Below are 14,715 nucleotides of genomic sequence, written 5' to 3'. Positions count from 1 at the left end.
AAAAAAAGATCCCTGATGAATGATCACTAGTAAAGTCTTAACGGAGAGCTAACTCACTTGTGGGACAGCTCTTTCAATAGTGGGGGTTTAGCTCTTAATCAGTTTCTCATTGGAACTGAAAGACTCCAGCCACGTTCACAGTTACAGGTTCCACATTAGTCAAACTGTTTCCTGGGCAGTACCCATAGCTGGTAAGCAGTCACATTCTCTTTTCAGTCAGGATATATTCTGGTGGGATTCTGAGTCATTCAGTTCAGTCCACAGAAAGCTCAGTAATGCTCAAGGGAATGAGCAGAGCTTAAAGGTCACAGAGAACCTTAGATGCATGGATGTAAGTTATCTCACAGGGCAGCCAGACAGCTGACCAGGGTGCATGGAATATGAATGACATCTCTGACCCTCCCAGATATGTAGTAGTTACCTTGGTGTTCAAACATAGCAGTCAATCTTAAGGAAATAAAATCTATTTGGGGCTGTTCTTTCTTCTGATAGGCTTACCAGAAAACTCAAAAAAATACCCTAGTGGATATTCACCCAAGAGCCTCATCATCTTCTTCAATTCTACAGTTGGTCTTGGCATCCCTCAACCCATCCCCAAATATCGGAAAGATAGAATCAGACAATGCTTTGCCTTGCTTCGGCATCAGCAGATGGCTCTGGGTTCTCAACCCTACCCCGAGGGTGTCGATGGGTGCATACACAGTGGAGGTAGTCCACTACATTGTGGGTGAAGAGTGAGCGCAACGGATGCAGGTACTGGAAGAACAGGAGCATGAAGCCAATGGAAATCAGATAAGCAATGATAAGCTGCAAGGCAATCAAGGAATGACAGTAATTCAGTAACACTTTCACTCCGAAGAACTTAAAAACCAAGACCATGATCACATTCTCTATCAATCTCACACTGTAGTGCAGGCCCATGTGTCCCCAGTTCTGACCTTTCTCCACAAGGTCCCTATCTGCTAACTTCAACTGCAAAGCTGACCAGCAAGAGAAGTTGATGCCAGCGTAGAGGACAGTTACGGAAATCAACACCACCAGGGTGCCCACTCGGCTGAAATTTTTCTCAATGTTATTGGGCATCTGGGCACCACTCCTCCAGAACTTCAGCCAAGGCTCAAAGAGGATGATCAGGAAGTTCAGCAGTAAGAAGGGCACAGCTTTCAACTTCAAGGTGGCTGAAAAGAGCACGAGAATCACGAGGCGGGAGGTGATCTCCAGTGTCCGCCAAATGGTGATGCACAGGACTTCTAGTGGCCCGAGGCGAATCTTGTATTCATCGTACTTGATCTGGATAGCCAACATGTTGCAGAGGGTAGCCCCATAGGTGACAGATATCAGGGAAAAGACTATGAGCACCACTGTAAGAAAGAAGAAAAGAAACAGAAACAATAGGCAGTCAATGTTGATGAACTTTGTACTCTGACCCAGAGATCCAGAGAGACGATAGGCAAGACTTGAGGGCTTAAGAGAAAACCTATGAATGAACACAGCTGTGTAAACCAGGAGCATTCACGGAAAAAAAAGGAAATAAACTAATTATTTTTGTGTGATAGGGACTGTAGCAGTTTTTGTTTTTCTACATTTCTCTAGTTTCTAAATCTCCCATGAAATTAGAAATGAACATGTACTGTAATACTTTAATAATCATATAAACATACAAAGTAAATGTTTTTAAAAAGTGAGTCTCAAAACAAGCATTGAAGGCTTCCGTGGTGACTCAGATAGTAAAGAATCTGCCTGCCATGCAGGGGACACAGGAGATGTGGGTTCGATCGCTGGGTGGGGAAGATCCCCTGGAGAAGGAAACGGCAACCCACTCCAGTATTCTTGCCTGGAGAATTCCATGGACAGAGGAGCCTGGAGGGCTACAGCCCATGGGGTCACAGAAGAGTTGGACACAACTAACACTTTCAGAACTAGCACTGAGAGGTCAAGCAGCATCTACCTGATGAAACCTGAGAAAACAATGCTGGAGGCAGAGAGAACTCTATCTGAAAAAAATCCTGTCTTAGGAGACTCAGGGAGAATGCCTTTGGTTATAGAAGTCCCTCCTTTGAGGAATATCTTCTTCAAGGAAGTAATCTTGTTTGTGTGTGTTTCTAGAATATAAAATATATCCTGGAAATTCCAAGAGGGCAGAAAGGGCCATGTCTATTTTGTTCACTGCTGTATCACCAGAACCTAGCACACTGCCTGGAGTATAGTAGGTGCTCAACAAATGTCTGTGGAATTAACGAAGAATTCTGAATTTAGAGAGGCAGAATAAAATACCTACAATTAGAAATCCTTGGTTCAGCAGTGCAGAAGCTTGTGCAAGTCGCTGAATATCTATGTGCCTCAGTCTCCTAGGTCACTGAGATATTCTAGAGTTGCTTGTATTAATCACCAGCAATGCCAGTTCATCACATCAGTGGTACGGTTAACTTTAGGAATCCCCAAATTTCTGGCAGAGTGGTTAAAAAAAAAAAAAAAAACATTTCCTAGCCCATAACATCCATATCACTGAAGGAATCAGTATGCTCCCTAACTTGCTCTCCTGAGTCTCAACTCCAGTGACCCTTTCTTTTTCTTCCTTCCTTTATAGCAGAGGATACTGGTCACTAAGAAAGATCTAGCGCTCTCAAGGAGAATGAGAGGCCCAAGTGTACTCATCCAAAAGAAACACTGGAGCTTTCTGTTCTCATAGAAACACTGGATTCAGGGAACTACAGCCATTGAAATGTCAATCTAATCTTCAAGAGAAGTAAAGACCTCCCCATGGAAAGCCAAAAAGAAGCACAGCTTTGTTTCCAAGATCTTTTCTAGCTCTAAGTATAGGGTTGTGGTTTCAAGTACTGGAATGGGAGACTCAAAGTATCTACTCTTAGCTTTATTTTTATTATTTATAATTTTTTCTAGCTGTACTGGGATATAATTGACATATAACACTGTATTAGTTTAAGGAGTACAAAATGATTATTTGTTAAACTCTTAGCTGTATAAACCACCCTCAGTGCCATCCTCAAGAGTTGATGCTCTTTATGGAGTTTGGAACTTCAGGGCAGATGTATAGCTGGCCAAGGGTGGTGATGCTTTCCCTTAACTTAGAACTCATTTGTTGATAGTAGTGTAATAAAAGGCAGAAAGCTTGATGCTTCCAATTAATGTAAAAACACCTTCCATCTGTCTCCCTACAAATAGACACATGCCATAAGAGCTCATAATACTGCTAGTGAATTTGCTCATCTATGCTGATCCAGATGGCCTCCCAGAGCAAATGGAAAAAAAGAGGGGTAGCAAGGAGAAGATAGGAGGGTGGGTGAAATGAGGAAAAGTGAAACCAAAAAGTAGTTTACAAAACCTTAAGAGAGAGGGTATCGTCAGAAAGTTTTTAATAGGAGAAATCACCAAAGAATTGAAAATAAGGCCTTGCAGAAAGCTTCTCCTACAACCTTTGTACAGTGATACAGCTGGGCTTCCCTGGTGGCTCAGGTGGTAAAGAATATGCCTGAAATGCAGGAGACCCAGGTTTGATCCCTGGGTTGGGAATTTCCCCTGGAGAAGGAAATGTCAGCCCTCTCCAGTATTCTTGCCTGGAGAATCACATGCACAGAGGAACCTAGTTGCAGAGAGTCAAACACGACTGCGTGACTAACATTGTTACTTCATAATTAGAAACACAGGTTCTAAAGGTGGATGTCCTAGATGCCAATCCTTTTTGCCATCCATTAGTTATGGAACCTTGGGGAATTTGTTTAACTTCTCAGTGCCTCTGTTTTCTCATTTTGTAAGATGTGGATAATAACAAGTATCTTATAGCATTGCTGTGAAGATTTAAATGAAATAACTACATTAGAGAAATCCCTGGAACATAGTAAACTCTAGCTGCTAGCCCCTATCATCATCATCACCATTCTCTATTTCCTAAAGTACAGGAGATGCATTTTTTTGTAACATTTCTTTTTTTTTTTTTTTTTTAGTTTTTATTTTTACTTTATTTTACTTTACAATACTGTATTGGTTTTGCCATACATTGACATGAACCCACCATGGGTGTACATGCGATCCCAAACATGAACCCCCCTCCCACCTCCCACCTCCCACCCCATATCATCTCTCTGGATCATCCCCGTGCACCAGCCCCAAGCATCCTGTATCCTGCATTGAACATAGACTGGCAATTCGTTTCTTACATGATAGTATACATGTTTCAATGCCATTCTCCCAAATCATCCCACCCTCTCCCTCTCCCTCAGAGTCCAAAAGTCCGCTCTACACATCTGTGTCTCTTTTGCTGTCTCGCATACAGGGTCATCATTACCATCTTTCTAAATTCCATATATGTGTTAGTATACTGTGTTGGTGTTTTTCTTTCTGGCTTACTTCACTCTGTATAATCAGCTCCAGTTTCATCCATCTCATTAGAACGGATTCAAAAGTATTCTTTTTAATGGCTGAGTAATACTCCATTGTGTATATGTACCACTGCTTTCTTATCCATTCATCTGCTGATGGACATCTAGGTTGTTTCCATGTCCTGGCTATTATAAACAGTGCTGTGATGAACATTGGGGTACATGTGTCTCTCAATTCTGGTTTCTTCGGTGTGTATGCCCAGAAGTGGGACTGCTGGGTCATAAGGCAGTTCTATTTGCAATTTTTTAAGGAATCTCCACACTGTTCTCCATAGTGGCTGTACTAGTTTGCATTGCCACCAACACTGTAAGAGGGTTCCCTTTTCCAGGAGATGCATTTAATTTACATAGGCACTACCCTGATACTTAGGAAATTAGGTGATTCAAAAACTGATAGAACACCTAGACATAGGCCTCACAAAAATGTGTAAGACCTATAACAAGAAAATGATACAATTTTACTGAAGTATATTTAAAAATGTTTAATGAAATGTACCTCAGTCAAATTGTATATAGTTGGCCGTCTGCATCCAAAGATTCAACCAAACATGGATGGAAAATACTCGGGAAAAAATTCCAGTAAGTTCCAAAAAGCAGAACTTGAATTTGCCATGTACTGGCAACTATTTACATAGCATTTACATCATATCCATAACTATTTACATAGCATTTACATTGTATTAGGCATTATAAGTAACCCAGAAATGATGTAAAGTATACGGGAGGAAGTACACAGGTCATATGCAAATATTACACCATTTTATATAAGAGATTTGAGCATTTGCAGATTTTGGTATCCATGGGGGGGTCCCTGAAACAAACCCCTGCAGATACCCAGGATTGACTGTAATTTTCTTGCTAGAGTTCTTACATATTTATGGCATAGAGTGTAGTGATGTTTCATGGAGGCATATTTATCTCCAAACTCATTAAGTTGTACACATTAAATAGGTAGAAGTTTTTGTCATTCATACCTCAATAAAGTCATTTCTAAATATTAAATGAAATGGAGAGTTCAATTATCTTCTAACATGAAATTGACTGACCCTGCAAAACATGTAAACTCCCTCCAAAATAACCTAAATAATTGAGTGCAATCCCAATCACATTCTCAATAAAATGCTTTTTTTTCATTGTTATTGTTTGGCCTTGTTTTGTGTTCTGGTGGGGGAATTGACAAACTGAAAATTCATTCTGTTTGGAAGATCAGGCTAAACTGCTCAATCAGATATGAGCTGTGAAGGGCCTTTGTAAGAAAGGCACAAGAACTAAAAGCAATAAAGAATTTGAATACATAAAAATTCAATACTTCAAAATGCCAGAAAATACTACAAGTATATTGTCCCTTACATATAGTGTGCTGCACATCTCTTACATGTATGACATATACATGCACATTTAAATGTGTGTATGTGCACACATACAGAACATTACACAAATGTATACATACATACTTGTTCACAGCTGGGAAAAGATTAATAGGCAGAATACGTGAATAGTTCATCCAAATGAATAAGGAAAACACAAACATCACACTAGAAAAAGTGAGTACTATATATAAGAACAGAACGTCCAAACATGAAATGATGTTCAGCTTCATTCATAAAGAAAATTATTAAAACAATTCTTATAATTATACAAGTAGTTAGCTTAAGATATAAGGAAACAGGCACATTCATACACTTGGGAATACAAATTCATGCAACCTTTTGGCAGTACTGATGAAATTCTAAACATGCATATCTTTTCTCCCAGCAATTCTACTGCTAAGAAGTTATTCTACAGAGTCTCATTCCAGTACACAGACACTTTAAATAAAGATGTTCAAAAGAGCATAGTCTGTAATCAGAGAAAAACTTTGCGTGGAAAAATTATAAATAAACTTTAATCCTACCAACAGAAGATTAGGGAAGTAAGAAAGAATGGTTCAATTCATATAAAAGAAATATATAGTATATTTATCAATATTATCATATGTGCATATATAATTATTATATATGTATATATAATTAACTATTGAAGAAACATTGGTATACTTCTGAAAAATCATGTTGCTGAAAAGAATGTTTAATACAGCCCTTTTTGGGCAAACATATATGGGTCATGTGCTCAGTCATGTCTGACTCTTGTGATCCCATGGACTGTAGCCTGCCAGGCTCCTCTGTCTCTGGGGTTTCCCAGGCAAGAATACTGGAGTGGGTTGCCATTTCCTTCTCCAGGAGATCTTTCTGACCCAGGGATTGAACCCACGTTTCCTTCATTGCAGGTAGATTCTTTACCATCTGAGCCACCAGGGTAGCTACACATACACACATATATTGTATATGTGTTTATATTTACAGAGTAAAAAGAAATCTGGAAGGATATACATTAAATGGTAAACAGATTACCTTTGGGAAATGAGATTATCTCTATTTTACATATATTCTGTACAGTTTTGAATCTTTTCCATAATCATGTCTAATTTTTATAATTAAAAAAAATAAGGACCCAAAATAGTAATACATGATCATGGTGAGAAAGAATTCAAAACATATAAAAGGGTATAAAGTAAAAGCTAAAAGCCAGGTGACTGCTCATTTTCACTCCCTAGAGGTAAATCATTTCTTGCATATCTTTGTAGAAATAGTCTGTGCATATACAATTACCTGCAGGCCATTCGTTCTGTGCCTGTATTACTTTTATAATGCATAATATTTTAATTAAGTGATTTAATTACCCCCAAAATTCTCAGGAGGAATCATTTCCAGAGATTTTTCTCCCCAACTACTGTCAATTCTAGGTATGCAAAATCTTCAAGACCAGCAGAACTTCATGAACAGTTCTTAGCAGAGAATTGTTTGAAACATGGGGCTTTGTGAAGCAGAGTCAACACGTAATAATAAGGAAATGGTCCAAAGCTGTACCCACAGCTGTACCAGCTCAGGCCCAAGTAGATGAAGCTAATCTCAGGCTGCTAAATCATTAACAGTACTTTATCTCAACTTTTGAAAACACTGACTCACACTTCATCCTCCGCTAGAGGCTTACTCATCCCAGGATCCCTCTTTTACAAATGGGAGATTAAGACAGTGACCTCTTTGGTGACTTCGTCTAAAGAACACAGAGAAGGTCAGAACTGGGGCCAGGCCTGACCATCACCAGTATTCAATCCATACCCTTTTTCTTTCTCCCCACTGGAGATGGAAGGAAGGAGTGATTCAATCAGTGATTCCCAAAAGTGGCTGATAAGAATCAATCAGGGTACTTTCAAAAAATGCACATTCCTGTATTAACTGACTTAGGTCTGAGTATGGAATGTAAGTTATAAAAGGAGCTTTCACCCAGTGATTATGTTTTCTCATGATCAGAATATTAGGGAAACTCTTATTAAAAGGCAGCCATCCCTATACCAACCAACCAAACACCCTCAATACAACGTAAACACGGTGGGTAGGAAAAATGTCCTATTAGCTGCTGGTATTACTCACTTCTGGGTCCAGAGACAGTTTATCTATGGTGTTAGTCTAAATACCTTACCCAGGTTTAAGAAATCTGGCAGGCCTGATATCTGGCTCTGCAGGTTGACTACTGGTGCTGTCCAGCAGAAAGTTCTATAATGACAATACAGTAATCACGAAATATACATAGCTGCTGAGTACTTGAAATGTGGCTTGTATGACTGAGGAAATACACTTTTAATTTTAATTTTAATAGTCACAGGAAGCTGGTGGCCAGTATATTGGACAGTTCAGGTCTAGATTTCTAAGACGCTTGATTTCAGTGGAACCCACCCTTCGCCTGACCCCACTCACCTCGACCCAGGGGGAACTCTGCAGAGGTCAGGGTCACATAGAGCTGATAGGTCAGCTGGGGCACTGAGCCCAGGAAGGCTTGAATCTGTGACATACGTTTGTAGGCATTGCGGTGCATAGCCAGGGTCCGGATGGAGTGGCCCACCTCCCATTCTATCAGCACCTCCTCGCCATTTATTAGCATCTTCTTTCGGGTGAGGCTGACATAGGGCTCCTCCTGCCCCTCTTTCTTCCACAGTGTGAGGTACTTAATCATGGCCTCCAAACATCTGCAGAAGTAAAGCATCATGGGAACTTACTCAAGCTGTCCTAGGAAAGGAATTGGCGGTGAGAGGGGATAAATAACTCAGGAAGGTTGTGCTACTTTTTGCCATTCTTTCACTCCTGTTCTACTCAATTTTCATGAGTCAAACAGCTTCTTGAATCTAAATCTTTTGTGTTTATTCGGTCATCAACCAACCTAAGAATACCAATTTAGAAGTATTTGAGGACTTAGAAATTGCTTTGTCTCCTTACTAATAAGCCTATGACAGAAAAATGACTTGAATACAAAAACATTAATAATGTGTTGAGAGAAAATGATGAAGGTTCCAAAAGGCTCCGGTTTTCATAACACCTTAAGTTCCTGAGGAAAAATGTTGCTTATTCAAACGTTTCAGGTTCATAATCAGGTCTTTTGAGCTCTGCTTTTTCAAGACAAAGCCCACAGGTATAACTGTCTCAGCCAAAAAGTCTTGGAGGAGATCTGGGGAAAAAAACCTCTCAAATACACAGGGATGCTTATAAATCAACTACACGCCAATAAAAAAACAATTTTAAATAATTTAAAATATACACAGAAAAGCCATTTAGCAACAAAGGTAATTAAAAAGACTTGGCAACTCAGAACCCAATGTACTATATACCTAGGGAACCTCAAAAGACCTCTTTAAAGCTTGTTCTGGGGGTCTCTTTACCTGTTAGGGAACAACAGCCTTTTAAACTTCATTCTTTCTCTACAAAAGAGGAAAATTTTCTTTGATTTGGAATCCCCTCCCTCCACTACACACAGAGAAATGAATGGAAACTGTGGACTATTTCTTATGATAAAAGTTGGAACAGTTGTGTCAAAATTTAAGCTGTCTTTCCTGACAGGCTGCTGCTGCTACTGCTGCCAAGTCACTTCAGTCGTGTCCAACTCTGTGCAACCCCATAGACGGCAGCCCACCAGGCTCCCTGTCCCTGGGATTCTCCAGGCAAGAACACTGGAGTGGGTTGCCATTTCCTTCTCCAATGCATGAAAGTGAAAAGTGAAAAGTGAAGTCACTCAGTCGTGTCCGACTCTTAGCGACCCCATGGACTGCAGCCTACCAGGCTCCTCCATCCATGGGATTTTCCAGGCAAGAGTACAGGAGTGGGGTGCCATTGCCTTCTCTGTTCCTGACAGGCTAAGGGCTATATTTATCTCACCCACTGCCCTTATCACATAGTGGGCATTTGATAAATATTTGCTGAGTAAATAAAAGAATAAGAAGGAAGCAAAGAATACAGAGTGAGAAATGATGGGAGGAGAAGATGATAATGGCAATGAAATATAACAGAAAAAGAGACCAAAGACAAGTAAGTTCAGAGATCTATATCCTCTCTAGACCTTTGGCTCCTAATAGGAAAGAGCATTGGCTGGCTGCCACTCTCCACAGGATCTCTCTTTTCTTAAAAATGTTTATTTTATATTGGACTATAGTTGATTTACAATGTTATGTTAGTTTCAGGTGCACAGCAAAGTGATTCAGTTCTACATATACATGTATCCTTTTTAAAATTCTTTTCTTATTTAGATTATTATGAAATATTGAACAGAGTTCCCTGTCCTATACAGTAAGTCTTTGTTGGTTATCTATTTTTTAAAAAATATTTATTTAGTTATTAGGCTTCACCAGGTCTTATTTGTGGTTTGTAGGAGCTAGTTCCCCAACTGAGGATCCAAACTAGGCCCCCTGCATTGGGAGTCTTAGCCACTGGACCACCAGCGAAATCTCAGTTGCCTATTTAAAAAATAGTAGTGTGTATGTCAATCCCAAACTCCCAATTTATCCCTCCCCTTCACCTTTCCCCTTTGGTAACCATAAACTTGTTTTCTAAGCCTATGATTCTGTTTCTGCTTTGTAAATAAGTTCATTTGTATCATTTATCCACAGGATCCCTTTGACATTGGTGCATGTGTGCCAGCTTGAAGCATGTAGCTTGAAACATCCACACTGTAAGAAAAACTGAAATCCAGCAGAGAAAAAGATGGAAGGAGAAAATAGAGAAGAAAAAAAAAAGCAACTTCCTCCTCTGATTCAGGAAAAATGCATATGTGCACTTCCAACAAAGATTTTAATTTTAACCCAAGCCCATCAATGTTATTGCTGAATAAAACATTGGGGGGGGGCGGTTGCATGAAGAATCCTGTTCGTGCTTCTACTCTTAAGGCTATTTTCTGGTTTATGCAAGCATGTTTGCCTTGCTTATAAATGGCACAACATGAGAATACATTTTCACTTCCAGAGGTATCTTTGCATTTCATATAAGAAAGCCAGGCCCTCCAAACACCTTCATGTGCCTAATAGCACTAATCAAGTTCCTACCTACCTAAAAAAGTAACTTGACTTGAAAATAAGCATTATCAAAAAAAAAAAAAAAAAGAAAATAAGCATTATCAAGGATATGATCTATAAGCTTTTAATTATTTTTCCTGGCTGTAGGGTTAGCTGACTGAGATTATAAATGCTTTCCAATCATATCTAGTCAAAGTTAAATGATGAAAATTAAACAGAGTACTTGAAACTATGGATGGTCCATAATAAAGATGGCTTGGGAGGCCACAAAGCAAAGAGAGAAGTCAAAATGGGGAGCTGGGGATGTACTTACTGAAATTTGCATCTTCAGGAGGGAGGGGACACATGTATGTCTATGGCTGATTCATGTTGATGTATGGCAGAGACCATCACAATATTGTAAAATAATTATCCTCCAGTTGATATAATTTTTTAAAAATAGCACTTGATTTTAATTCAATAGATTGCATTTAAAAAGGGAGAGAAGAATGGTTTCCTTGCTCCTCTGATGACATCTCTAAATGACATCTTGATTCAAAGTTCAAGATGAGGTCTTCCTTTCACAGCTTAACTTTAAAGATTTACAACTGGAAAGTACCTTTAGATTACCTAGTCCAGAGCTTGCATAGGCCAGCTGAGTCACATCTGAAGAACAGCTGTGGCTTGTTTGGCTCAGACAGTGTTTTTATTTAATTACCAAAATCATTTGTCAAAATATTAAGTCATTCTATTTCCCACAAAATCCTGTCTTGAGTGCTTCTCCTGAAAAGTTGGAGCCTTGGCAATACTGGGTCTGAATTCCCACAAGGAATCAACGAACTGGAGCTGTGGAGCAGTTGCCTCCTTTAGGCTTATCTTGTGGACTCCAGATTGCCACAGCACTCACTACTCTCCATCATTTCTTTAACAATGAAACTGCATTTTTATTTATCATGACACATGAAGCTACTGTTTTTCTCATACTTGTCTTGCCTTGCTCATTTATGATACTTGCCTGGCCCCTGTTAAGTGTTTGAGTTTGAGACCCATGATCTAGCCCAAGCCATTTATTTTACAGATGAAGGAACTGAGGCTCAAGGCATCTTCAGGGATTTCACCAAGGCTACATAACTAGTCAATGACAGAGGGGGCGAAGGGGGCCCACTAGATTCCAGGTCTCCTGAATACCAGGCCACTGTTTCTATTGATGTCTCAAATTTTCACTGATGGAGTATAATCAATTCCTCTCCATTTAAATATGTTGATAAAAATTTTTATTTACAGAGTAGAGTTCCATCCTTAGCCAGTTCCAGACTGTTTATGTCTCTGATGATGAAACATCTCCCCAATTGCAATTACAACATCAACACTATGACCCATATTCCTCAGCTGACTGCAGGTTTCTGCCTCTCTTGCAATCAAGATAAACTTGGTCCATTCTTTCCTACTGACCTCATAAATTTTGCAACATCTATCTTGAAAATCCCGTAGCATCCAGATGAGACTTCTGATGCAGATGCCTGTCCCCCTTTAGGATAAGGCACATTCTTATCCTTTCAAAGCAATCAGAATAGAAAGACTCAATATTCTTATATTGTGCTACAGCATCCAGACAGACTGTCTCCCTTTGCCCCTTCTAACCGTGTACTTTATTGCAGAAAGATACAAGGGGATAAACAGGGGACCAATAAACTGCCAGGAAAAACAAACTACAAAGGGCTGGGGTACCAGATGAGCACAAATGGCTTAAAATATTTCCCAGATGTGAAATAACTCCAGAAAATTTGAAAATAGCAGTCACAGCAGCCCAAGCAGCTCAGGGTAAAGAAACTGAATGTGAGATGGGATGGAGAGGGTAAGGAACTTCCACTCAATGTAAAGAGCATCTAAAAGGCAGGGTCAAAATAACGTACTCCAAAGCTATGGCCCATGTTCACAAGGTGATCCCATCAATTGGTCTCAAATTCAGATAGCAAACATTGTCAGATGAAGTCTTATTAATGGTACCAAACATGGTTTTGGAACACAGGTACACGCCACATATTCATTGTGATGGCACTTAAGACTGCAGATAAGACTGTGGGTGGCAGGCAGGGAAGTCAAGAGTGGGAGGGAATAGAAGCATCGATTCAATTAGAGGCACAGTAGCAGTCTTAAAGAAATATTAAATTCATCCTTCTCTGCACAATTGGGGGGGGGGTAGAGAAGGAGGGAAAAGATGGAAAAGTTGCTCACCTGATAACAGGTCCCAAAAGGATTAGATGCATAAACAGTGATAGTGGCTTGTCTTTGGCCAGGTCTCTGTGGACAAAAATGAGGGTCAACTGGACCATGATGGATGAAAACATAAAGAAAGAAAAGGTGTACGTCATCCAGGAGGTTTCACTATTCTTCCGGTAGATTCTAACCATATACAAGGCAGATGCTGCCTCCCCACAGTACAAAAAGGTGGAGAAGAGGATGCCAAATGGAAAGGTAAATCGGGGGCTGGCCCCGCGGATGACATCTTCCTCCAGAGAGGATATCGGCTCCACGTTTGGCTCTTCGGGAATTTCAAGCACTTGGTCCATTGTCGAGGTTCCAACTGTTGGGGTCTGGTTTTCAGAGCACTACCGCCCCTCCCCCACCCCCACCCCCAAAGAACGTGCAAGAGCTGCAGTCCAAGCGTTGGTGAGGAAAGCTGTCAAGTCCAATTCCAGAACGGAGACCCACTAGTTAGGGCAGGAGATTCCCCTCTTCTAGTCTCAAATTAGGCTTGTTGGAGTTTGAGAGGAAGGATCCAGGAGTACCACTTCGAACTTGACTCTTGATTAGGCCGGGATTCCAATCGTCAACACACGTGCTGTGGAATCTGGACAAGGCAAAAGCAATCATCTTAGCGCCCAGTCAGGGGTCCAATTCCAGTCGTGTAAGGAGCCATGGGAACTGCTGTTTCGGCGGCGATTCCGCCTTTCGCAGCCTTCTAGGCAGCGGGGCAGGCCGGTCTGTCTGGGCACCCACACTCAGCAGCTGCTCTCGAGGAGCTCTGACCAGCGTGCTCTCTCAAATCGGCCGAGAACTGAGCCAGGGCAGAAGTGGGGATTGCAGCCTGAACGTCCCTTCGGGATTCAATTCAGTGACCAGGTACCTAGCTATTGCTAAGCTGCGGCTGTTAGCTCACCTGCTGGCGGGCGCTCTCTCCAGACCCACGCTTAGTCAAAGGTTCTCACGTCGGCTTCTCGGATTCCCCAAGCTCCGCGCCCAAGGCAGCCCGACCAGGGGCAGAAGAGTCACAGCCCCATCCCCAAGCGCAGTCACCAGGGAGCGAAGTGCCGTGCGCGTCCGCTACAGGATCCAGAGAAAACTGGAGGGGCTTCTTTTCCACCAAGAAACTTTGCTAGCAAAAAACACGACGTGCGGGGTGCCAACCCAGCCGGACAAATGTCACCAAACTCTTGGGCGCCGTCTGGTGTCGGGGTCCTGCCGGCCCGCAGTTTCAGCTGCGAGAGATCGGTGACTTCAGGAACTAAGGCACACAGAGGGCGGGGGTGAGCAGAATAGGAGAGACAGCTGGGACCAAACCAAACCAGTCTGCGACTTTCAGGGCGGGCAGATGAAGGATGCTCGGTGCGTAGAGGCGCAACAAAAGGGGGCTTGGGCCAACCTTCAGAAGGATTTCTTATCACGACCGACCCCCGAACCCTGGAGGGGGCTACAGCTTTCCTCTTGCTCCAGAGCAGCAGACGCCCTCTTCGACCCCTCCCTCCCTAACGAGCTCGCTCCCACACTCGCTCAACCCACGCGGTTAAGCAGGTGTGTCTCTCTCGGCCTCAGGGTTGATTCTCTCTAGGTCCTATTGCCCTCCAGATTTTGTTGCTGTTGGGTGGAGGACAGACCTGGGAGGCAATCGGGCCATAGAGTTTCCTTTCCAAGCGAGACTGTATGTAGCAGAAGGGAGAAAGAAAAAGATAGAGGGGGTGTCAAGAC

General features: G+C 41.5%; 1 protein-coding gene across 1 annotated transcript; it reads right to left on the bottom strand.

Annotated features, from left to right (window-relative positions):
* Positions 1 to 615: 615 nt before the first annotated feature.
* On the bottom strand, positions 616 to 13,322 carry XKRX (XK related X-linked). Its single transcript, XM_068963033.1, has 3 exons — positions 12,985 to 13,322; positions 8,192 to 8,460; positions 616 to 1,361 (listed from the first exon to the last, which is right to left on the bottom strand). Exons 1-3 carry the CDS (start codon positions 13,317 to 13,319, stop codon positions 616 to 618), a joined length of 1,350 nt encoding a protein of 449 aa, XP_068819134.1. The 5' UTR covers positions 13,320 to 13,322.
* Between the last annotated feature and the right edge of the window lie 1,393 nt (positions 13,323 to 14,715).

The sequence above is a fragment of the Capricornis sumatraensis genome, chromosome X (assembly GCF_032405125.1).
Source record: "Capricornis sumatraensis isolate serow.1 chromosome X, serow.2, whole genome shotgun sequence".
Lineage (NCBI taxonomy): Eukaryota > Metazoa > Chordata > Mammalia > Artiodactyla > Bovidae > Capricornis > Capricornis sumatraensis.
The sequence above is the reverse complement of the archived record's forward strand: the minus strand, read 5'-3'. Positions and strand labels throughout refer to the sequence as shown.

What these genes read in the sequence shown, in the direction of transcription:
- XKRX (XM_068963033.1), bottom strand. Translation starts at nt 13,319, where the DNA reads ATGGACCAAGTGCTTGAAATTCCCGAAGAGCCAAACGTGGAGCCGATA. An exon ending in CTTTTGGGACCTGTTATCAG is followed by an intron (nt 8,461 to 12,984) that starts GTGAGCAACTTT and finishes TTACTTCTGCAG; the next exon opens with ATGTTTGGAGGCCATGATTA. An exon ending in AGAGTTCCCCCTGGGTCGAG is followed by an intron (nt 1,362 to 8,191) that starts GTGAGTGGGGTC and finishes TCTTTCTTACAG; the next exon opens with TGGTGCTCATAGTCTTTTCC.